Source organism: Lissotriton helveticus, chromosome 12, assembly GCF_964261635.1.
Source record: "Lissotriton helveticus chromosome 12, aLisHel1.1, whole genome shotgun sequence".
NCBI lineage: Eukaryota > Metazoa > Chordata > Amphibia > Caudata > Salamandridae > Lissotriton > Lissotriton helveticus.
Window position 1 is genome coordinate 841,229,027 of NC_136073.1, and position 26,310 is coordinate 841,255,336.

General features: G+C 44.3%; 1 protein-coding gene across 1 annotated transcript in view; it reads right to left on the reverse strand.

Annotated features, from left to right (window-relative positions):
* Positions 1-2,406: 2,406 nt before the first annotated feature.
* SCAMP4 (secretory carrier membrane protein 4) overlaps positions 2,407-26,310 on the reverse strand; it is an 88,135-nt gene continuing 64,231 nt past the window's right edge. Inside the window, exons 4-7 of the mRNA XM_078670146.1 lie at positions 22,440-22,596; positions 20,283-20,384; positions 18,914-19,031; positions 2,407-8,577 (exon numbers count right to left, since the gene is read on the reverse strand). Of these exons, the coding sequence (XP_078526272.1) occupies positions 8,401-8,577; positions 18,914-19,031; positions 20,283-20,384; positions 22,440-22,596 (554 nt within the window). The 3' untranslated portion in view covers positions 2,407-8,400. The remainder of the gene's footprint in view (positions 8,578-18,913; positions 19,032-20,282; positions 20,385-22,439; positions 22,597-26,310) is intronic.

Here is a 26,310-nt window from a genome sequence, read left to right on the forward strand (position 1 = left end):
AAAATGTGCCTTTACAAAGAAGTGTTTTAAAAAGAATACCAGCGTGCATGTTCATTACAAGACGGCTAGAAATAATTACTCATGATGTTCAAAGCAAGCCTGTTCATTTCAAGCTACCCTCAGCCAGCCTCGGAAAAAACGAAAGTAATACAAAAGCGAAACTGACACTGCCACTGCAGACAATGCTGCGCGCTCCCGAGGTGAAATCCGGCACTGAAAACGCTCGTAACACTTTGGTGTCCACTCTCCTAAAAACGGATCACATTAGTTGTCGAGCTGACAGCATTCATGCTTCGCATGAATGCTAACGTCAGCTCGACCTAAAAAGGGCTACCAAAGAACTTAAGGCCTTAAAATGGCAGCCGTTTGACTCCCCTCTGGACCATTGCACACAAAATGGTGAATGTTTGACTGCCAACTACTTGTGAGGGCTGACATTCACTTCATACGGAAATAAGGATGGACAGCGTTTTGTCAGAAAGTGGTATAAGCAGAGTGTGGTGAAGAGTGAACGCCTACAAGTAATATGAAAGTAATTTTACAAACACACGCCAAAATTTGTGATACAACAGAAATTCCTCCAAGACCAGGTTAGGGCTAAGCAATGCTAAATACCACCTCTGCCCAGATTACCCTTGCACACAAAAAACAGCATACCTGTGCAAAGAAAGGGACAACAGAACACTAAAGCAGTGGTGAATCCCTTACCACCAGCAACTGACACCCAATAGTTTTCACTGATGGGATCAGGAGTATGCAGAAAAAGTGGCTGCTCCAATGAAATGAAGCGTTTGTACTCACAAGAGCAGGCTCCTCCGCTTGAAAGTCACGCACACCCACGCTTGGAAGGTGCTCCTAAAAAGGTGTAGGCACCATCTATTGACAATCATCTATAGTGGCCGCCCATAACCTGTCCTCACTGACATATGAAGGCAACAGCGCATTCTGACACTCTGCGGCAGAGTGAAAGTCTGACATACTTTCCACATCGTGTGTGACATTTAAACCAAAGCCACAGGAAGTGAGGCTCTGACACAATTCTTGAAGTTTCCAGCTGTCAGGCTCAGCCTCGAGGCCACACAAATACACTGTTGCTTCCCCTGACCTTTAGATATTAGAAGGGAGTCATCAAGGAGTCAAAATCACTCTTGTTAACAGCATCCACATGCATAGGTGTCTGAATACATGTCAATGTTAACACCAAGATCAGCTGCAGAGATTGGATCTACATCATGTCCTCTTTGATTGTTATATAAACAATTGAGACGCTCAAAAAGTTGCTATGTTTGGTTGCTTTGAGGTTCAAAGCATCTCATGTTCGGATGCAGTTTCTTTGACTCATGCTCGACAACTTGCCTTTGTGGACCACAGGTGTATGCAATCCCTCTAAAATGAATAAATGGAAGAAAGGTTCTGGTCTGGTACATAAAGGGAGTGATACAAGTAAGGAGGGAATTGTTTAGACCCATATTCTCAGTTAGGTGACACCAGTGTGTAAATGCAAAACAAATATACCATCCCGGCAAATCAGTAATCACGGATCAGCATTTGGTCTCACCACAACACTTTACGGGCTGCATAATGAGTGGTGGTGATGAATGATTTCAACCAAAAAAGTCTAGAATTCACCAAAGAGTTAGTTACAGCTGCAAGTTATGCAGGGTCGCAGAGTTGTGCGTGGCATACGGGTGCAGGGAATGACTGAGGGCAGGCAGTGATCCCATGTAAAGTCAACCCAACTCTGTAGCTGAAGCCCACCCAGAAGCGTATGACGCTTCCAAGAGTAACACACATTGAGGATCCTGTTGATGGGAGACCAAGAGGCAATATTAGAAGAGGGGTCATTCAGAGATTAGGAGGACTGCAGGGGTGACCAGGGCTTCCGGGTCCCAAGGTTACTGTGGTAAAGCAAGTACAAAAGCTAACAGAACACAAGAATTTGTGTTAGATATGGATGGCATCAAGTTAAAATAAAGTGTTACTGAGATATATATATATATATATATACACACACACACACATATATACACAAACATACACATATATCTCCTAATACAGCTCTCTGAAATGCATCCACGCAATTAGGTTCCTCCATGCCTGGAACAAAACACATATTTTATATCAAACCATTGTCAAAGGACCTCAGTATTTGGAAGTTATGACACCGTCGTTTGATCTGTGCATTGCACGTATAATTATCACAAACATTTGATCTGTGCTCTTATCATATAATTATCATAAACACTGAATGATGCTAAATGAAGTGCAATGGACTGCATCTCTCTCACACAAAGAACAACTTCGAGCAGAGAACACACACAATCAACCGTACACTAATTGGATGGCGAGAATTGTTCATGTCTTTATCCATGGCACGGCTGTTCCAATAAAACCTCCAATGCCCAGTTTTTGTTATTCAAAGTACTATTTTTTATTTTTCATGGTTATTTCTATATTAATCACATAACTTGAGCAATCAAAGACTGCCTACCAAGGACACATTCTTACAAAGCTGAATTCAAGAACCATCATGAGAGACAGACAAAATAAAAATCTGACAATAAAATAGAAAAGAAATAATTGTCTGAGGATTATGTCAAACATGGCAGTACAACATCAACAGCAACAGTACAATGGTGCATACAAAGGCATTACAAAGAGCTACAACGTTTACTCCACAAGTCCATAGACTGAGGGAAGTATCTTCATATGCTTCATTCCCAGTCCGACAAAGTCCCCTCGATTGTTATTCCCAGCCGTTGCCTTCTCCACAAAAAGGAGGGAATGGTAGAGCATTGTGTAATCTCAGTATCAACCATGTGGGTGCTGCAGTAAAAAAGAAGTCTGCAGCTACGCTATAGTAGCAAAGACGATTCCAGAGTGTCTGGCGGAGCACGAAGGTAATTGAGTTCTCAATTTGGCATCATGCAGCGATCACTCCATAACCCCCTTGGTTGGCTCCCAATGTAAACATATTATAAGTATATGGTTTAATAATGCAGGACATGGTATTGTAATGTAAGAAAGCTATTGCGTTGATTCATGACTGTATGGCAATTTATAATTGACCTTAGCAGAACAAAATCCCATTTGTAAACATGACTAGCTGAAGAGATGATGTAAAATCATAGATTTTGTTGCATTTACGCAAAACTTGAGCTTAATGCATTGCCCTCTCAAAGCACTACATTTTTCCCATACATTCCACTTTGAATCATCCGGGTCTCATTTGACGGCAAGAGAAGATGGAGTGACGCGGATCTAAAGAATAAACCTGCTTATCCCACTTTCCCGTCAAAATGAGCTAGGAGTAGGCGGGAGGATGAAGAGGGGCAGGGGCTTAGTTGCTTCACAAGGAACCCCGCAAAGGGTGATTCCAATATTGTTCAATGCTTTATCAACAACCGAGGCCCAAAAGAGTGTACAATAGATAAAACAACCATACATTTCCAAGTGCTGATATCACAAGTTAATAAAATAGATATTTATATATGTACATGTGGATTAGAAAGCTCTAATAAGGCACTCCTCTAAGGTGATTAGATCTATGCGTTTATAACTATCACTCCCTAAACTTAAGACCATTTTGTTTGTTTGAGCTGTTTTGTTAGAGGTTCTTCGGTCTTTAAGCAACCGTGTGAGCGTATCACATGATTATGACATTTTAGATTACAGGTTTATCATTCAAATCCAGTCTTGGGTGTGCTTTGCTATCCTGATCTTGGACCATTAAAGAGATTTGTTGGGCACTTGTTTATTGGAAAATTAAACTCACAGCTAAAGTGCTCTTGGTTGGTTTTGTGGTAACTCAGGAGCAAGTCTGGGCAATATATCAATTATTTATCTTCTTTCCACAGTTTAATTATCTTTTGGCAATGTAAGAGTACACGTCTGGTTTGTGAAACAAACTGTGCATTTTATTTCGAATTGGAGCTGTTTGATATACGAAACCCAAATTCTGGCTACAATTTGGACACCATCACCACTCTTTAACTGATACCGGCAAGGAATAAAATGGATAAACATCAGAGGCCTTTGTAGTGACTGTCGTACTCTAAATCATTGCTCTCCATGTCTTACAATTAGTTGTCTATGGCTACTAGTGGGCACCACTCGAAAAAGCTTCTCCGAAAGGCAGCATCGTCTTTAATAGGAGCACAGCACAGCTAGACTTTGCGTTCCCATATGTGGTATTATCCTCTTCGGGTAATGTAAGGGTTTCTTAAAGAAATGGGGATACATTTCAGATTCCACCATTGAATCTGTATGGGACCTTTGGTCTGTCTGGGTACCAGCTAGGTGGCGTGAATCTAAGAATCTAAGTTTTATTCTGCCTTCTCTTCTTGACTGCTGGATTGATATGCTCGGACTTCCCCACTTGCCCTTTACAGTCTTGTGTCCCTCATTAGCCGGGGTTTGCATAAACCACCAGTTGATGGCAGGAGAGAAGATTCACGGTCATTCTCTTCTGGTCCACGTTTTCATCGTCTTGTTGACGCATATTTTGGTGGTGACGCCACCTTGGACCACTCTGGTATAGAGCTAGGAAGAATCGCTTACAACCCAAACTGAATAGACCAGACAGTCTTGTCTGGCTTCTGTGGGGTGTGCATACGTATGACAACTGATCCACAAGGGAGAGTTGGGACTGGCCCCAGCTCTTCAGGACAGTGTTTAAAGTCCTGCTGCACAGCAGAGGCAATTGTGCTGAGGCTTGTTGCACAGTCCATTCTGCTGTAGTCATGGTAAACTCTGGACCATGTGGTAGAGTGAGTACCAGAAGCTATTGTGATATAGCAGCAATGTACATATCGGCGTATGGATTGACACGCTACAAGTAGAGCAACCACTTTGTGCAGAGTACTTTCCCAAATACCCTCAGGGCAGAGCTAAGGCCTATGAGAACACACTTGGTTATGATAGTAGATGGTCTACTTTGATGAGGCTACTTAAGTCAGGATATTTGAGGTCCAATACATTCCTCGAGTCTCTGCTCACAGACAAATTTCAGACCGAAATAAACAAGTGGAGGAATTCCATCAAAAGAGATGATTCAGGCTGTGCTTGTACAATATTAGCCTAATGTGTACAGGAGTGGTGGGGAACAAAGAACCAAGATTAAAAGCCTTGGATGTTTAGACCTTTTATATCTTTCAAGGCATTTAGATGGAGAATTATTTTAAATCTCCTTCACCATCTCTTGCCCAGGATTTCACGAACATTGGAGGGACACGAATATATCAAATGGAGTTAAGGAAAATAACCTTTACTAAATATTGTCCAATGTCAGGGGAACATGGTCTCTTCCTAGAAGTGGAAACAGTGGGGGAAAAAAATTCATGATCCAAAATACATAAGACACTGGTTTCTTCTGCCTGCTGGTAGGAGTTAAAAAAATAACTTTGGGGCAACCTCCAAAAAGAACCTACTAACTTTTGGAAAGCCATTTTCCAGTCCTGTTGATGCTACAAGTGGAGGTAACCAATAGGGAAGCAGCAAGCGTAGGACTACAAAGTAATAAAAACAGTTATTTTAGGGAAAGCTAATACTGAAATAAGTTAAAATCTGAAACCGAAATCTTTTAATAGGAAGGATGTACAAAACCTTGCAGATGGATGATGTTAGTGTCTGCAATAAAGGCTAGAAGCTAGTCCAATCTTTCCTATAGTATGTAACAAATGTAAAGAAATGAATGTACATAAGTAATACATCTACTGCTTTGTCGGCACTAAAGACTGCGGCTTTGTGTTCAGAAAACATCCAGCTTCAGCCTGGTCTCCCAGTGACAGTCTAAACTAGTCGCTAAGTTTGAGTATAATTCACGATAGCCAGGTGCCTCAGATAAATAAAACTGTAAGTACTTAAACGTAAGATGTACTGGTTTGTAGTGAAAGGCAAACATAAAAAATATTTGTTTATGTAGTAACTAGTTACATATGGCACTCTTATGTCCTTCACAGTTAAAGTCTGAATTAACTTGGCTGTGTTCTACACTTGGTGGCCCTGCCTGTAAAGGTGTATGATAATTCTTATCTATAATGACTTGCAATTATGAGACTACCCCTTTGGTCCTATGAATCTTCCCTGAGGGTCTCCTACCAACTTGAAAATTTGATTTCCAACTCAAATCTTCATGGGTTTTTGCTATAAAAAAATTTAGTAAAAAAGTTTCTCATTTCAACTATTTGGCCCCATCATTATTTACACTAACAGCATGTGCTATGTGGTGGGAACATGCCATTTTAAAGGACAGGTTTTGGGTTTCATAACTTGTCCTCTTTGCTATATTTTCACCAGTTTTCTCAAAGAACAGCATGATGCTTTGCTTGGGAGGTACGCATGGTCTCAGCCAAGGCTGATGCAAAATCTAACCATTGTTGAGATGTTAAGAAAAAAAAGTCTTCTCGTAGCCAAAGACTGACCGCCATCTTCGAAGCACACATTAAACCCTCATCATTCAATTGGAGTCTGAGATCCATGTATTAAATACTGGCAAACTTAAGCGGTACTGCACACATCCTATCAATTCCAATTTCCAAGCTGCCTCAACAGCAACACCTTTACTTCAAGTTGCCTCCTGAAAAGGTTCACTTAAGGGTACAGTTCAGTAACAGTTTTGAAGTACGGTTAACACCCTTGCTTATGTCCTCCCACTGAAGAAGGCGGCTGCCATAACCCAAGCTTAAAAAGAAGGTGCCCTACCCTCACCTCCCTAAGGGCATAGACCCACTCAAGCTTCACACTGGGGATGTCAAAAACATACACCCCCAAAAAATAGATACTCAGACTTTGCACATAATTCTAGACAGCCTGTGTTCGCCAACTGAGGAAATATGGGGCGGAATCTTTTTTTTATGCTTTGTCAATAACAAGGCATTTTGTGAAGCATGGAGCACAGAAAAGAGGGATATACAGAGAAATGGTTCACAAGTAAATGTATAATTCTGTGATTGTCGCAGCGGGATACCAGGCGTCTACAGTGTCTCATGCCACTATCTTAAAGACTGTTTTGGCAAGCATCATATAAGTGCAAGCTAATATATTTCTTGCACGCCCACCCACCCCCAACAAAATCGTAATAGATAACTATTATCACTTCATTTAAAAAAAAAAAAAAAAATCAATGTTCACCCAGACTGTGACACAACAGTTACCACCTACAAGAAACTAGGTGCGGTGCTAAGCACAAAAATAAAGGCACTTCCTCATGAGATATGAGGCCCATAGGCTGATCACCCCTGAGGGAGACTGGCCCAGATCCTCTGACCTAAATGACAACATTCTGGTCCTGTTAGCATATCCACAAATACCTTGTCCAAGCGCAGGATAGGATGGCCCCAAACTGGTTAGTAAAACAGCAGAATACATGGTCCCAATCAGCCGAGCACCGTAGCCAATTTTCCAGCAAACCCTGCACCAGGCAGCTAAGAAATCCAAATTGCAATCAATGAACAAAAAGTATTATGGATGACAGTCCAGATTATTTATAGAAGTAATATGGTCTGAGATGCTTCGCACAAGGCGTCCAGATCATCACATCAAAGCAATGTTGTTCCCCAACACACTTAGGAATCAACATTGCTTGTATTCCAGGATGCTTTGCTTTTATTTCTGTATACCCGGCCTTAGTGGCACAGAAGACGGTGGAGGATAAACTGGCCAGGCAGTGCAAGAATGTTCCTGGCACTGCACAAACATCAATGAGGTTGGCCCTAACCCCTTCTCAAGCAGCCTGACAGCAAATCGTCACAGGACTGCCCGAGATCATCCCCGTCGCTGACTCCTGTTCCCATCTTATTCAGTATGCTATGTTAAGGATATCGGAGAAGGACTGGAGGACAGCGTGCCCATTCTCCTTTTCCAGATCTAACCGGATTAGGGGAAGAGGCTGAAATTAACAGGTAGAATTAATTAAACAACGAGTTTTGCTTAGATTTACACCAGAAATTGTGAGTTTGACATACACTTTTCAAGTCATTAAGGTGTTTCTTGACTGTAGTCACAATATTGATCATCGCAAAGATATATGCAAAGCCGGCAGAACTTTATGCACTAGACAAAGAGCAAGATGAATTCTTTGCAGGTTTTCCCCCATGAGATACCAATATGTCCGGCACTCGCTCCCAACGTTTGGTCAAGCATAGCCCCAAATCCATAAAACTTCACAGCCGTAATTTAGCATTTTTTAGGACACGTATGCAAAAAAAAAAATCGGACATTTATCCTAGGCATGCTAAATGCTGCTGCATTGGCACAGAAAAAAATTAAGACTACGAAAACCAATTCGTGCATGATCTCTGAATATAATGAACAATCCAAACTGTTCTTGGGAGGGGGTAATCAGTCTGTTGGCATGGCAACTGCTGCAGGACATGGAATCTAGGTGGAATGGGTGCACGTTCAAGGCCACTGGGTTGCTGCTGGGTAGTTGGGCACAGTAGGGTATTCGGGGAGGGAATTGCCAGAAAAATTGTTGTACTGAGCCTCTCTGGTGGGAGGGTTCTTCCATGTACCGGTGTTCCACTCATCCTGGGCTTTCTGGAAACTGCCTCCTGCCCCTCGGTACAGCTTGTGAACCTGTGATAACAGAGTGAGAGTGACAAAAAGGGAAAGCATTAGAAGGAACTCAAGGGCCAACTTCGCTCCACCTCAACAGATTGAAAAGTACCCATTACATTCAGTGTGAATTGAGGCGTGACGCGAAGGCGAACCTAGTCAGCAAGTCAGAATCAGAGGCCTCTCGAGGACAGCTTCTTTGGTTACGCCCAGCAGTTTTGTTATTGTTCCAGCACTCCGTCTGTTTTTCTAAAATACGTCTGTGGCTCCATGCAGTCATCTTTGCCATCCCCAAAATCTTTGAAAGAAGGCATATGGCACAAAGAGTGACTGCATTTGCAGAGCCCCACTACTTGATCAATGTCCTGGTTCATGGCGATTATCTGCAGCGATCATTACAATGGTCGTCTTTAAAATCTAAGAGTCTGCAGCGTGGTTTCTTCTATCCCAGAAAGTCAGTCTGTGCAATCACAAGAACTTTCATGGCATATCATTTTATATTTAATATTTGTCCAGAGAAAGTTCCACACACATCAGAGAATTATATTGCTGATTTGGCTGTATTGTTCAAAAACCTGTCGTTTCATGCCACTGGATATATTATTTCACATGTATGACATCATACCTCTGAAATGCAGATTTTATCAAGTAGGAGGCCCAGTCGCTGTTTGATATGCTCATATCCAGTTGACTCAGAGCAAGAGAGTGCGGTTAGATAATGATAGCGCAAACCACTTTGTTCATCACCACCCTTTAGCTAACCAGCTTACTGCCCATTCAGTAGGTAACAAGACCTGAACCCTGCAGTTTAAATCAGAACTCACTGTCAGCTGAATCTTGCAGGTAGCATCTTCAATATTCACGCTTCTAAGAACAAAGTGAATTTAACAAAGCAAAATGTGGCTTTATTAAACCCTATTTTATGAACTACATCATTTTCTTTACTTTTTATTATAGATACGGAGATTGTGTGCTATTCCGCTTCTTGTTATATTTCTCTTCTTGAAAACAGCATCCTTTCCATGCAATCTGCACCAATATAAACATACAAGTAAAGATACAAAGCAGTTAGGTTTTTGCCGCCTTTGAACCTTCTTGACCAATTTGGCTTTTGTTTTTCATTTGGATGTGGTAGGCGGTTGGGGGAGACTACCGTAAAAAAAGAACACAATGGGATTAGCCAAAGGTAACCAAAAACTGAAAAATGCTTAACAGCCTATTAAACAAGCATTTGCAATGCAATAGGTCTCGCATTTACACAAGTTTAAGCTACTAGCATTGTAAATGACAATGCCTTTTATTTATGTTTTGGTTTTTAAAACATAAATAAAAAGTACTCATTTACAATGTCAATAGCTTAAACTTTCGCAAATGTGAGACCTGTTGCATTGTAAATGCTGGTTTCTTTTGCTGTTAGCATTCTTGTGTCTTTTCTAGCTTTCTCCCCATGTCCTAATTTCCTCATCACAAGCCCACCCTGTTGTCTGTTTCCCCCCCCCCCCAATGTGTTCATTACTTCACCGCCCCTCACTGTTCATTGTTCCTCCACACAGCACCGTGGCGTTCTGTTGCTCCCACCCCTGGGTTGCTCCTCACCCCTCCTCTTCCCATTTTATTTTTCATTTCTTCTTTTTGGAGGGCCATGCAGGTGTAATTTTCTTCAGAGCTGCTCCTTTGTAAATAAATGCCTTTCACGCACTTTTCAATATTTTTTCATTAATTGTTCCTAAAGGGTATCTGCCAGCTTGGAACGGTAATTCACAAAGAAAACGGATGCTACAGCAGAATGACAAACATGCATGCATGGCGACACATGCCTACGCTGTTTTTTGGCCTATGCAAAAGGCAAGACCTATTGACTTTGCCAATGCTTGCTTTTTCCGCTCTCTTTCAGCCCTGGAAACTTTAGCTGTGACCTTGTACTTTTATTTGTAGCCCCAGTCCAGAGGTTGTTTCTTCTTTGAGGAAAGTGTTGAAGCTAGGCTTGCCACCATTCCCAGAGAAAAAAAACAGCCATCTGTTAACCTTTTAAAAGTCTGGACACGATTCTTAAGTAGAACTATATATGAAATAAATTGCTTGTATTCATTTTGAACATGACCTTTCTGGGTTACTAAGACAACTCGAGGACATATTTTAAAATGTTTTCTTCTTTCATTCGCGGTTTTAAAGTATGTACTAAAAGGGGAAAAATAACCGCTGTAGCCTAGGTGATTTTCTTTTAAATTTTTGCATGGACTTTGAAAATAAATATCAGGCCGGTATACAACCGGCCCTGTGGCAACCCTAATCCAAGCACTGTTACTTCTTAGTCGCGTATGATTGTGAGGAGTTTGTGCATATTCGGTTTCTGTATTTATAAATTGCCGTGGACAGCTACAGTGCTCTACTCACCAGAGTGTGCGACACCAACTACCCCTTCCCGCCCCACATTACTCGGCTTACGTTTGCGCAACGACCTTGGGTACAGCAAGTCAATGTAATCACTTTTTTGTGCACGAATTCAGGCAGAAACGAGATAGTATCAAAAACAGGGCCTCTACATTCTTATCGGCACGTTTCGTCATTCCAATTTTGAAACGTGACTCTGCATAACAGGCGATCAGTACAATGCATGCATTCTCCTTGAGTTCTGCAACTCAAAGGCACCCAAGGTGCAAAAGGCCTTATTTATCTTCTATGGCCTTACCCTTCTGAAAAACAGAAATCGATAACACTCGGGGATCCGAGGCACTACTGGAAGAAATGAATATGCTACTTACCAGTATGCATCTGTTCTTGGCATGTAGGGCTGCTAACATTCATATCTTATGCATAGATCGCCGCCTAGTGTTGGGTCCGGATGATTGCACATTGTTGTCCTGGAAGAGTCTTCGAAGCATCACGAGATAGGTGGCTCCTCCCCTGGACTACAGTGCGCATGGGCATCGACCATCCCCAGATTGTTTTTAGCCATTGTGGCAGAGATGGAGTGAAATAGTGTAAAGGATGTCCATGCTAATGATGAATATAGAGAGAGTATCTGCAGCCGCTACGGGCACCGGGGAGGAGGGCGGGCGATATGAATGTTAGCAGCCCTACATGCCAAGAACAGATGCATACTGGTAAGTAGCATATTCAGTTCGAGGCATGTGGGCTGCTAAATTCATATCTTATGCATAGAATACACAGCAGTCCCTCCATTAAGGGCGGTTGCCCGTGCCAGCTGCAGAAGCTTGAAAAAGTGTCTTGAGAACAGCCTGTCCTACAGCTGCGTGCTGTTTTGAATGCACATCTACACAGTAATGTTTGGTAAATGTGTGTGGTGTAGACCATGTGGCTGCTCTACAAATGTCTTCTAAGGGAATGTTCCCCAGGAAAGCCATGGAGGCCCCCAATTTGCGTGTGGAGTGCGCCCTTGGGGGTATTGTTAAAGTACGTTTAGCCTTTTGATAACAGATTTGAATGCACTTAACAATCCATCTGGCTATTCCTGCTTTGGAAATGGGGTTGCCTTTGTGCTGAGAAGGCAACAAAAAGTTGTTGTGTCTTTCTAAAGTGTTGTGTTCTGTCAATGTAGTACATTAGCGCCCTCCTAACGTCTAATGTATGAAGCATTCTTTCTGCTACTGTTTGTGGGTTTTGGAAGAATGCAGGCAGGTCAATAATTTGGTTGATATGAAACTGTGACACCACCTTAGCAAGGAATTTGGGGTTAGTGCGGAGTACTACCCTGTTGGAATGTATCTGGATGAATGGCTCTTGGATTGTGAGCGCCTGCAGCTCACTTACACGTCTGAGCGATGTGATAGCAATGAGAAAAGCCACTTTCCATGTGAGAAACTGAATCTCGCAGGAGTGCAGTGGCTCAAAAGGTGGGCCCATCAGCCTAGTGAGGACCACATTGAGGTTCCACACTGGAGCTGGTGGTGTTCTTGGAGGAATGACTCGCTTCAGCCCTTCTAGGAAGGCTTTAATGGCAGGCACCCTGAAAACAGAGAGGTGTTGCCTATTCTGGAGATAAGCCGCTATGGCGGATAAATGTATCCGAATGGAAGCGTACGCTAGATTGCATTTGTAAAGATGTAACAAATAGCAGATGATGTTAGGAATGGATGCATCCAGCGGGTTGATATTGTTGTCTGTACAGTACATGACAAACCGCTTCCATTTTGCTGCATAGCAAGCTCGGGTAGTGGGCTTTCTTGCCTCCCGGATGATGTCCATGCATTCCGGAGGCAGGTTGAGGTAGCCAAATTCTAAGACTTCAGGAGCCAGATCGCCAGATTGAGCTGTCGCGGATCTGGATGCTGAATGTCGCCATGGTTCTGCGTCAAGAGCCGGGATGTGAGATGCAGCCTTTGATGCGGTACCACGGAAAGTTCTAGAAACGTGGTGTACCATGGTTGGCGTGCCCATGTTGGAGCAACCAGGATGAGAGTCATCGAGTGTTGCTTTAGCTTTCTTGCCACCAGCGGAATGAGAGGCGCTGGGGGAAAAGCGTACGCAAATTTGCCTGACCAGTTCATCCATATCGCATTCCCTTGCGATTCCGGGTGAGGGAACCTGGCGGCAAAGCTTTGGCATTTTGCGTTTTCCCTTGTGGCAAACAGGTCTATCTCTGGATGACCCCACTGCTGGAAGTACGGGTGGAGTACTGATGGATGTATCTCCCACTCGTGCATTTGATGGCTGTATCTGCTGAGCAGATCCGCCATCAGATTGTCCTTTCCTGGGAGGTGTTCCGCCATGAGGAAAATGTTCCTCTGAATGGCCCACTTCCACATGCTCTGAGCCAGATGAGACAGTTGTGGTGAGTGAGTACCTCCCTGCTTTTGGATGTAGTACATGGCTGTCATGTTGTCCATCCGGATCAACACGACTTTGTTGCACAAATGTACTTTGAAGGACTTTATCGCCATGAAGATTGCCATCAATTCCAGGTAGTTGATGTGCAACTTCTGCTGCTGGGTGGACCAGAGTCCCTGCACAGTGTAGTGGAGCACATGAGCTCCCCACCCTTGGAGAGATGCGTCCGTTGTTAGGATTATCTGTGGCACTGGCTCTTGGAACGGTCGTCCCTTGCAAAGGTTGTGTGGATTCCACCAATGCAGAGAGTTGTATGCCCGACCGGTCACCAACACTAGGTCTGTCAGCTGTCCCCGAGCCTGTGTCCACTGATTTGCTAAGCATTCTTGGAGCGGGCGCATGTGCAACCTCGCGTGCGGGACTATGAAGATGCAGGAGGCCATCATGCCTATCAACTGCATGAACACTCTCGCTGGCAGGGAGTGTTGCGGTCGGAACTTTTGGATCAGCGACTGAATGCTGTTGATTCTGACTGGGTTTGGCTGAGCCATAGCAGTCAGGGTGTTTATTGTCGCGCCCAGATACTGCCGCACATGGTTTGGTTGAAGGTGCGACTTCGGGTAGTTTAGCGAGAACCCCAGGCTGTGAAGGAGTTGAATAGTGTGGGACATGTCCGCGGCGCACTGTTGTTCCGACTTTGCTTGAACAAGCCAGTCGTCTAGGTACGGGTAGACATGTATGTTCTGTCTCCTGAGGTGCGCCGCCACTGTCGCCAGACACTTTGTAAACACTCTGGGGGCAGTAGTCACCCCGAAGGGTAGGACTTTGAACTGATAGTGCCTGTTTTGAATGGTAAACCTGAGGTATTTTCTGTGGGATGGGTGGAGTGGGATGTGGAAATAAGCATCCTTGAGGTCCAAGGTTGCTAGGAAGTCCCCTTGATTGAGCAGGGGAAGGATTTGTTGCAGTGTCAGCATGTGAAAGTGTTCTGACAGTATGTACATGTTGAGGGGGCGTAGATCTAGAATAGGTCTGAGGGATCCGTCCTTTTTCGGGATGAGGAAGTACAGGGAATAGACCCCTGTGCCTTCCTCTTCCACTGGTACGAGCTCGATTGCGCCTTTTTGCAGCATCACCAGTACTTCCTGCTGCAATAAGTGCAAGTGCTCTGCCGACATAGGACGGTGTCTTGGGGGAATGTTGGGAGGAGTGGATGTTAACTCCAAACAGTAACCGTACTGGATAAGTTCTCTCACCCACCTGTCTGTGGTGATGGACGTCCAGACTGGCAGGAACTGCTGGAGTCTCCCCCCGACAGGTGTTGTATGGTCGGGGGGCAGTGACAGAGAGTCACTGTTTGTTGGCGGCAGAGGAACGGGAGTTGTTGTTCCCTCTGCCTCTGCCCTTGGCACTGTTACCTCTGTAACCCCCTCTACCCTGCTTGGGGTACGAGGATTGCGCACCACCCTTTGTGAATTGTGTTTGTTGACCCAAGTGTCCTCTGGTAACACCACGTGCTCCTGAGCGACAAAAAGTGCTTCCCCTGAATTGTTGTGACTGAAGCGCCCCCATGGACTTAGCAGTCTCGTTGTCCTTTTTAATCTTCTCAAGGGTGGTGTCTACATCTGGACCAAACAGTCTGTCAGGATTCACGGGCTGGTTGAGGATTGTAGTTTGAATGTCAGGCTTAAATCCAGATATACGAAGCCAAGCTTGTCGCCTTAACATGACGCTAGTGTTAATTCCCCTAGCCGCTGTATCTGCCACATCAAGTGCACACTTTATTGCAGCGTTTGAGATAAGCTTTCCCTCTTGTATGAGCATTTCGGCTGCTTCCTTAAACTCATCAGGTAGGTGTTGAAGGAGCTGTTCTAGGGTGTCGTAATGTGCCCTATCGTATCGTGCCAATAGTGCCTGTGTGTTTGCTATACGCCATACATTGGCAGCTTGCGCAGCCACCCTTTTGCCGGATGCCTCAAGCACTTTCGACTCCTTGTCTGGGGGAGGAGCTTCACCCGTCGTTTGGGAGTTTGCCCTCTTGCGGGCGTTGGCGACCACCAACGAGTCCAGAGGCAACTGTCCCCGAATATAGGCAGGATCTGCAGGTGCTGGCCTGTATTTTTTCTCGTTACGTGGGTTCACCACTCTTGCCCTGGTAGGTTCCTTAAAGATCTCCGGGGCATGTTTAAGGACACCTTTGAGCATAGGAAGTATTTTAACTGTTCTTTCAGAGACAGAGAAAGTGTCGAACAAAAAATCTTCCTCCACCGGGTCAGCATGCATGTCCACATCATGATTTGCTGCTGCCCGTTCTATTAAAGCATTAAATGCTGCAGAATCCTCTGTTGGAGATGTACGTGTCCCAAAACCTTGTGGATCTTGTACCACCTGATGTCCACCTTGGTCCCCAGTGTCGTCATATGAGTCCTGCAGAACATCAGGGTCATTGTCAACTGGGAAATTGTATTGGTCATCTTGACCTCTCCTCCTGATTGGGTGGGTGAAGGAGATGGACTTCTTGGTGGTGGCAGAATATGTTCAACAAGGGCAGGAATGTCCTGTTCCGGCCTCTTCTTCTTTAGTGGAATAACATAGGATTCCAGAGGTTGGGAAGTGATTTTCCTCTTGTAGAGGGTCAATTTCCCTGTTTGGGCATCGATGTAATGCTCAGAATGGTCTTCTGAGGCTTGATGTTGATCCGAGCGTCCCTTTTGCGTCGAAGGATCCGACGTGTTAGCGATTTTCGGCACCGATCTTGGTGCAAATGCTTTTGGTGCCACTCTAGGTGGCAGAGTGTAGAGAAGCTTGGTCGAGGTCTTTGGAGGCGGTGCCGTTGACGACAAAGTTTTCTCCCGAATACATTTGAGGGAGTCGGTCACCTGCTTTGTGAAGGAGGCAGAGGGTTGGGTAACCGACGGCCGATGTTCGGTGGCGTCGGACTCCCCCGGTGTGGTCGAGATTTGCCTCGACGAATCTTCGGCTGCAACGTGTCGCGGCTCCGTTGGAGTCTTTGGCACCGACGCCGTTGCTGCCGTAGTGCCTGCGGCCTTCGGGCCGTGGCTTTTCGTCGACTTTGATTCGACTGCGCGTTTACTTGACGGCGCCGTAGGAGCGTCCGAAGGCGTGTCAACAGACTTAGACGTCCGTGCCGGAACAACCGTGCTTGACACTTGATGGACGGCCGTCTTAGAGGATGGTTCCTTCCGCACCTTTTGCGACGCTGTCGACTAGACAGCCTTCTTCGACTTCGGTGGGCCTGAGGGCGACGGAGCCGATGAAGGAGCATGCTTTGATACGGTTTGTTGGACGTCGGCCATTTTAGGTTTGGTCGATTCCGAAGGTTTCGGTTTCGATTTTGGCTGGACGTCGGCCATCTTCGGTGCCGTCGGATCCGAAGGTTTCGGTTTCGATATCTGAGATGGCGGCTCCGCTTGAGTGTCCGTGGCCGGGCCAGAAGGCGGGGCCGGGGAGAGCGGTGCAGGGTCGTGGGTAAGGCCGAGTGGCGATCCCGTGACCTGAGCCTCAATAATGTAGACTTCGGGGCATAGCTCTTCCTCTGAGCTATCTTCCGCGGCCCCATAAACTTCTTCGTCGTCCCCTACCTCCTCGACGTATTCAAGGTCGTGGCCCTGTCCCTCGGGATCGGCTTGGACCTCCGTCGACGGCGGTGAAATCTGGAGATGATGGCTGCCGCCGTCTTCCGCGGGGTCGTCGAATATGTCGTCGGGTGCCGGCGCCGCTCGCTGGGCCTCAAGGTGCGCCGCGCGCCGATGCTTGAGCGTCTTCTTGGACCTGAACTTAGAGCAGGCCATGCAGTTTTCCTCGTTGTGGTCCGGAGATAGGCATTTATTACAGACCGGATGCACATCGATGTGTGGATACTTGGATCCACAGACGGGGCAGAACTTGAACGGGCTCCGCTCCATGTTAAGTTCGACGGGTCTTGATGCGACGAGAGGGCCTCGATCGAAGAGTTACTTGACTCCGTAGACCGTACGCAAACAATACCGACGCAGGTAACGAAGGCCTTTTGGCCTTAAGAATAAAGTTGTTTTCGGTTCCGACACGGAGACGTCGAAACCACATCCGAACCCAATGGCGGAAAAAAACAATCTGGGGATGGAGTCGATGCCCATGCGCACTGTAGTCCAGGGGAGGAGCCACCTATCTCGTGATACTTCGAAGACTCTTCCAGGACAACAATGTGCAATCATCCTGACCCAACACTAGGCGGCGATCTATGCATAAGATATGAATTTAGCAGCCCACATGCCTCGAACACAAACATCTCGAGATTGCAACTCTTTTGAAATATCTTGCAGCCTCGCGCAGTATCCCACGTGACCCCTACCTCTGGGTCACTCAAGGCACATAGGCTTTTCATCTAATACATTTCTATATCAATTGCATCTGATTCACAACTGTCAACAAAAGCAATGGAGGAGTGAAGGCAAAAACAATCTCGGCAGGATTTGAAATGCATTGGGCTCTCGCTAAGCATTTCTATTGCAGCGAAATCCGGGCTGAAGGACAAATGTCATATTTTTGGACAGTTTCAAACCACCGTTAAACCCATCAGTTGGTTGAAAAACAAAAGTGCGCAGAAAGAATATTGCTGAAGCCAAAGAATCAATACATGCTGAAAAGAGCTTGAGGTCCTCAGAACTCGTTCGAATGCGGCCACGGAATGCAAACAACATTTATTCAACACGTGCAGTAACAAAAGTGAAAGAGGACCGCACTGCAGCTGGAGCATGGGGATCTCTTGTCTTTATGGGGCCATTTGTTTAAACACATGGCTCCATACAGATAAGAAAGTGCTTTGCGACAACCGCAAAGCAGGCGACCCAGTCCGGCTCGGAGGCCAAAGGGCGTTTACCAAAAACCCTAATTTCCAAAGGCAGGCCACCGTTTAGCATAAACGGTGATGCCAGTCAATGGAAATGAGGGGCGGGGCTTCGAGTCCCTTTCTGAAAACCCCTCATCCACAAAATCTCCGAGCGAGCAGCGCTTTGTGCTGCAACGCACGCGAGACCTAAAAACAGGAGTAGTGGCTTGTTGTGCTTCAGCTTCTTTACTTTGTTAGGGAATATTTTGCCCAGCAATTAAACCAACAAGCAAAGAACACGTATCCAGTGCACATGCACCCAGTGTGCTGTCTCTTGCACAGGTCTTTAAATGTTTAGGACAACAGATTATTCTCTCTGAACAACGAAATGGGATAACAGTGCACGTGCATCGAGTTGGCACTTTAATCAGCCAAAAAGAGGAGGGCAAATAAAGAAACGTGGGAAAAGATGAGACAAAACAACAAAAAGGGCAAATAAAGCAGACAGAATGCCTCAAAAGCCTTCAAAAGGTGGGAAAACACTACACCTTGCTTTAAGGCACACCCTGATTGAGTTTGAACAACAAATAAAATGTGGGTGCCACAGGAGATGCAAGTTGTTAAGGCAGTTTTCAGCTTCAAAGTATTTTTGTTTTTAAGGAGTCTTTCGATGGAGGAGAAACAACAACAGTGCATGGACATAAAATAATGGATTTCATTAGAAGAGTTAATCAGACGTACCTTGATAAGGCTAAATGCCATTACGATGGTAGAAAGTGTAAACATTATTGCTGGGAAGAGCATGACCACTGCGGCACCAACGTTTGTGCTGAAGAAGGTAATGGCTGAAATCCAACCGCTGAAATTAAACAGAACCGGAGTCAGAATGTGCGTATAGGAGGTAGTCCAGCCTGGTGAGGCTGCTTGCAGAAATAAGACCATCTCCACCCCTTGAAGAGACAGACACGCTTACGTGTAGACCCTGCTGCAGACAGGCAATGGCAAACTCAGGAATTTTAATGTGAGCAAGCAGTCATGGAGATAAAGCAAATTGTAAAATTAAAGATTACTGATGAAATGGAGAGCAAACGCTTCTGAGGAAGGGCTATGGGGTAAAATGCAACTATCAGAGAGAGCAAGGGGATATTCAGTGTAATGCAAAGGAGGAAAGACACCAGGATGGAATGGACGAATGCTCTCAGAGGCAAGAGAGTGAATTAAGGAATCCACACAGTAAAGGGGGGGGGGAGAGAGAATGTAAACACAGATGAGGAAAGTAGGCCAACAAGGGAAAGTTATAAAGTGCTACATGGGCAAAGTACATAAAAAATACAGAGTATATTCAAAACCTCTTGAGGGTAGAGTATGGAAAAGAAGAACTGCTAAAGAGGAATACAAAGGTTAGAAACACAAGAATACTTAGAAACTACAGAATGCACAAGGCTATGCATCAGTGTTACTTCTAAGATGCAAGCAAGATCAATGTTATGACCTGGTTAATGAATTGTTTTACATCTGCGTCTCATTTTGCTGTGTCTTGTATTTGGCTTCATTTTTCCAGGTAGGTGAGTCAGGATTAAGTGTGGCTCTCTGTGTAGGTTCCTTCCAAGACTGAGGTGGATGAGTGGGGGCCTAGGACTGAGCAGGCAGTGTGTCCTGCCCTTGGTGGGGTTTAGGCTAGTCAGCTGTAAGTGACTTATAAATAACTGCAAATGGAGTCAAATAATATGTTATGGGTTACAGCCAAAGTCTAACGCCTTTTCCAGTGTTCAGGCATCGATTTTACAACAATGCAGAGTGAAAATATGTCACAGATGCTAAAGGTTGAGGAATTGACATGAATGGGGAGCATGAACATTCAGTTTACAAACAAGAGGCATCCAGGACCTGGCAAAACATAGAGCGCAACTTTTTTGGATTGCATGAAAAAATGGATAAAAGCAGTATGTAGAAAATGAGGAGTGCAACATCAAAGGAAATAAAATACCTATGCGGAACAGGATTAGAGACACTGTCAAATGATGGAGGAGATGTGAAAAGCAAAAATGGTGAAAACAGGAATCAAAATGATCTCTTCTGATAATAACAAATCCACTTTTTGTTTTCTTACCAGGCTCCCCAACCGGAGATCCCAATTGCTTGTATAGCAGCCAAAAGCACCTGGGCCGCAATGACGAAGAAAAATGCCATGAAATTAAAGGAGCTGTCAGACCTGCAGGAGAGAAAGAGAGATACTTATTTGGGAAATGGAAGAGGCAATGATATATCCTCCATCTATAAGGAACCAACCGAAAACCATCATCGGCCTTTGTGGGGATGACTAATATTAACATGGAACAATTCTAGATCCTGAAGCATTCAGTTTCTTTCCTCAGCCATGTTTGAGCCCTGTACAAACGCCCATTACTAGGATACTACCAAGAGTATTCAAACATTCATTTTATAAACCCATATTGATATACTGATACCCCTTACTATTGTGGTTTCCAGCTGTCTTACTATTGTGTGCAAAAAGAACAGTAGAACATTTGTGACAACAGAACCAGGCTACACAAGTCCAGAAGGCAGGGAGTGGTGTCGGACGTTTAGAAATGAGGCTGAAATTCTGGAATGTGCAAATGCGGCATTTTTTTGCATAGTTATGGATTTGCTGCATTTGGCCAGTAATTATCACCTGCTGTGTAATCTAGAGATTTTAACAAAAGGATTGGCTCTACATTAAACGGATCAAAAATAAATACAAATGTGGCGATATGTGTTCCAGCGCAGTGGACCGCCCTTCACAAGGGTTGACGGGTTTTCTTGTTGCTGTACTTGCTTGTTAAACATGTATTAATGAGGTGAAACCTGTGCCCAGACAGTGTTGCCATACAACATAATGAAGTAGAATTATCACAAATTGTGCCGCGTTACGCCACATAATTTGCCTTTTCTTGTCGCATAATTAAATTAACCCTGCTACATAATTTGCTCCTTGCTTGCACATAATTCCAGTGGCTCTGGAAATTACTAATTGGTTTGGCATTTCAAAAGTGCTTCACCTGCTCTGCTCTCTTGGGGGGGGGGAAAAGCTAAACCAATTCACTGTTGTAAATCATTTACGTATTAAATGTTCTCAATCATACAGCACTATAATTCTATTAACACACAGGAAGATCTCCATTAGCCACCTAGGTATCACAAGGAAACAGAAAGCACTTTAAGAAGTAGAAGGAAAAAAAAAGAAGGACGTATGCATTTTAGAGTCAGGAAATGGGAAAAAGATTTTTGATTAACACCTTTTGATTCAAATATTTTGTTCAGAAATGTATACTTTAATTAATTAGTGCCTTGCAATTTTTTTATAGAAGTATTTAATTTGAACTGTGGTTGACCATTCTCTAATGATGCTCTGGTACTAATTACATGTTATTACTCCATTCCGAGAATCTACGCAACCAGGCACTCTTCTGAGATCGTACCCATAGTCCTCTTTACTAGGAAACATTATCTCTGGTTCAGTAATACAGATGTGGTTTACATTTTGCATTTTGAATCACATTTCTTTGGAACCATTTTTTTAATCTGTCTTTTTCCACCAAGATTTTGGCGTCAAAAGTAGAGCTTTCGGGGCCTCCAGCCTCCCTGTAGATGGACAGGATCTACACCCAAGCTAGATAGAGGCATGTCTCCTTGAACGTCACAGGATAAGGGACCATCTGATGGAAACGCAGAGGAGAAGCACCCACTGCCTTAGCAAAGAAACAACCTGGAAGTAGGTAGCCCGGGGTACCACGTTCCATGAACAAGAAGCAACGTGATGTGAAGCATCTAAAAATCCAATGTACAGTGGCAGACATCTCCATGAAGGTTTACATTCTTTTTCACTGCCCACATGAAATATCAGTTGCATATAGGTTAATGTTTCCTTTAATGAAACATAATTCCCAGGTTGGTCCTAGGAACACCTTATTGAAAAGACAACCTGACTGAAGGGAGATTTGTTAGGTCCAGTAATTAGCCAGGCACCTTGGGTATGGTAGATAGAGCCACACAGTTTAACTAATATATAAACTTGAGGTTCTGTACTTTATCGTATGCTACATTTTCTGCCACATGTACCACTTGGTACCTGGAAATATTGCTTTTCTTTAAGGTTTAACTCAAATAAACTTTTCCCAAACATCTCCCTATGCATTCTTTGACCAGGTAAACGGACATAAACCTTCCACACACAAATTTACACAGCTCAAGCATGTTCCAATTCGAATCGCAAAGTTCAACTCACCGGAAAGCTTTGTAAAGCGGCCTGAACCAGCATATGTAGCTGCAGGGACTGAAAGCGATGAGCCAAAGGAAAGCCAAGCCGAAGTTGACACCATTACCACCACCGATCCACCAAGCCAAGCAAGCGATCAGGTTCACTACCAGAGTGATGCAATAAACTGCAGAAACATAGTTGGAGATACAGGAAGAGAATTAAAAAGAGCATTCTATCCTCATGAAAAGTCTCTATGTCACTCAAGATAACAAACATCAACAAAGTATTAAAGAGTGGAATGACTACAGAGTCTAAAACACAAGGATCTAATATGCAGTGGCAGTAACAAGTAGGACATGCAAACCAGGAGGGAGAATGAGGAGGGCAGCACGTCTTTCACTTTAAAAGTGGAGGATGTGGTGTGAATGCAGGAGAACTGAGCCAGGAATGCAATCCAGGGAATGTGGCACTGGCTGAAAGAACAGGAAGCAGAAGTGTGTGATGAAAGAAGCATCAGAAGAGACCTAAGGAATGGCGTAAAGAAACAAAAAGCAGGGCAGGTGGGTAAGCTAGAGTTGTAAGAGCCACAAGGATGAGGGTAGAGTGGAGAGAGCAGTAACAGTGGGAGCAAGTGCAGACTAAGTGAGTGGAGTGAAGGATCGGGGGGAGGAATCCGATGCTATTGCAGCCTGAAGGAAGAGGAAGTAACAGGCTTCCAGAGGGAGCAAGAAGCAAGACCAGGATAGGAGAACAGGGAGCAAGAGCAGGCTGGGGGAGCAGGAAACAAAAGTAGGCAGAGGGAGCAGGGAAAAAGCAGACTGAATAAGCAGGAAGCAAAAGCAGACTGAAGGAGCAGGAAGGAAAGGCAGTCCGAAGGAGCAGGAAGCAAAAGGCAGTCCGAAGGAGAAGGAAGCAAAAGCAAGCTGAAGGAGCAGGAAGCAAAAGCAGACTGAAGGAGCAGGAAGCAGCAGGTTAAAGGAGCAGGAAGCAAAAGCAGGCTGAAGAAGCAGGAAGCAAAAACAGTCTGAAGGAGCAGGAAGCACAAGCAGTCTGAAGGAGCAGGAAGCAAAAGCAGTCTGAAGGAGCAGGAAGCAAAAGCAGTCTGAAGGAGCAGGAAGCAAAAGCAGTCTGAAGGAGCAGGAAGCAAAAGCAGTCTGAAGGAGCAGGAAGCAAAAGCAGTCTGAAGGAGCAGGAAGCAAAAGCAGTCTGAAGGAGCAGGAAGCAAAAGCAGTCTGAAGGAGCAGGAAGCAAAAGCAGTCTGAAGGAGCAGGAAGCAAAAACAGTCTGAAGGAGCAGGAAGCAAAAGCAGGTTAAAAGGAGCAGGAAGCAAAAGAAGGCTGAAGAAGCAGGAAGCAAAAGCAGGTTGAAGGAGCAGGAAGCAAAAACAGTCTGAAGGAGCAGGAAGCAAAAGCAGGTTAAAGGAGCAGGAAGCAAAAGCAGGTTGAAGGAGCAGGAAGCAAAAACAGTCTGAAGGAGCAGGAAGCAAAAGCAGGTGAAAGGAGCAGGAAGCAAAAGCAGGCTGAAGAAGCAGGCGACTTGAGTGGGTTGAAGGAGCTGGGGAAATGGAAGGAACCACAAGACTAAGAGGACAGAGGGTAAGAACAGATTTAGAAAGCAGTGAGAACCCCAACACGTCTAATGGGGGCATGAGTGGCAGTGGATGTAGGAGCAAAACAAGGAGAGCTTGATTAAACAGTAAGATAAGAGTAGGTTTAAAGAGCAGTTGAGCAAGTGTCACTATGTGGGGCAAATTAATGTTTATGAAGTGAGATAAGAACACATTCAAGGGGTAGGAGGTGATTTAGAAAACGGGGTTTAGTCACCTGCGGCAACTTTTAAAAATAGGTTTATGAATTTATTGTACATTCTCCATATTGCGTTATGATCACTGCATTATTTAAAGACCAATGGTCATAATAAACATACATTTGACTTGACTTGACTTGACACCTGCGGCAGCAGGGGATGATCCAGCTTGGAAACAGTGCGCAAATGTGATTCAGTAACAGATAACATGAGCTTCTTTGAGGAATACTGGGGAAGGTGCAGGAAGGTAACTCAATTTGGGGCAAAAGTGCATTGAGGGAGCAGGGGGTCAAAAGCGAGTTTCAGAACAGATGGGCAAAACGGAGTTTGGAAGCTAGGAGACCGTGGTTGTTTAAAGGAAATTTGTTTTTACTTTAACATAATTGTCTTGAGAACAACGATAACACAAGAGCTTTGGAACACTATACCATAACATACCCGTGAAAATCCCTAACACGATCACATGAAGTGCAAAATATTAAATATGGAAAACTTGCACCAATCAATCACAAAAACAGTTAAGCAACACTCAAACATGGCTACACATACATGCACAGAGAGAATATGATTTCAGTAATCAATGTACAAACAGCTAAATTTTTCCTAAAGGTCAGAAGCAAATTACGTGGCATAAGACTAGTAAGTCATAATTGCAAGCCACTAAAATGGTGCGCATGCACCATTCTTAGCCCACTACTTACCTCAGATGGTCCACATATGCCCTGTTCAAGCCCAAACAAAACCTTAAGCTCATGGAACTTCTCACCTACATCACGGAGGTCTGTAAATGAATGTGATATTGTGAACCAAACGGTGCACTTGCCACTGTCAAAGCCTGACCATGAAATGGTTTAAATAGGTGTCTCTGAAGGATGGTACCCTTGATGTATACCGTTGTGGGTGCTGCGGCACTACTACATCTGCCTCACTAAGAAACAATGGAAGGGCGCTCAGACCTTAAGAATCCTCTGAGAAATTGAAATGTGTCCAGTCTGGGCAGTGGTTAGTAAAACGCCTGGTCACCGCTCAACTCGACACCAACAGGCCTCTTGGCAGGCGGAAAATCTCACTGGCAAATCTTGGGCTAAACTACTTTTTAGGAGTGGTGGGTTTTTGGGTCCCAGAGTTACTGCTATTTCTTGGAGCTTGAACACAAGAGCAGGGCTAAGACCCATCAAGTTGCTAATGTTGAAGCGAAGGCCAGGCACCATGGAATCGGAGAACTCGGCACATCACAGGTTGCTCAATAGTCTTCTTCTTGTCTGTAACCTCCTTCCCTTTCACTAAGACTTAATCAAATGAGCAGAAAAGGCCTGAAATTCTAATTCAACCAGGAGTACCATATTCCAACTGGGTACTACTGACTGTAAAACCAGTGTCCCGGAAAATAAAGAAAATAGTGTGTGAACACTTTAAATATGTGGAGGTGTATCAAGCGCCTGAGTAACCATATGATTTTCGATGCATATCATATCTTTAATTGCTGTTTTTCTGATCTGTAAATGGGTAAAAAAAATCTTTGAAGCTACACCACTTATTGGACACTGGTTTTTGAGTATTCTTTAGTATGTGCCATGGTACAGAGCTTCTTCCTCCACCAACTCGTACAGTAAGCATTTACCACTGAAATTTGCTGTCCCGGGGAGTCAAGTGACTAAAAGTGATATCTTCTTGAGGTAATGAAGTGCCACTGTATTTGTGGTTGTGGCGTGCCGGTGGTTTGAGACTACCCACAAAAGGTTATTATCCTGGAACTATTGTCGAGGGTCCATGAACAGGCCAGAGATAATATATGTTCGATTTTATATCAAATAAGATTAAGCCAAAAGCAGAAGCAGATTCCGGCTTACAGAAACCCATTTTGTACAAATATGAAATCACAAAAAAAAACTGCCAATCCTCTAGGATTAAGTCATTATTTTTATACTTTACCTTAATGTTGAGGAAGGAATCATTTTCCCTTAGTACACCATCAAAATCTTTCATCATTGCTCAAAAGAAATCTTGCACCAGCCCAATCAATTAAGAATTTTACAAATTCCTCCCAAAATGGTTGGACAATTGAAAGTACACCAAATTAAAATCTTTATAT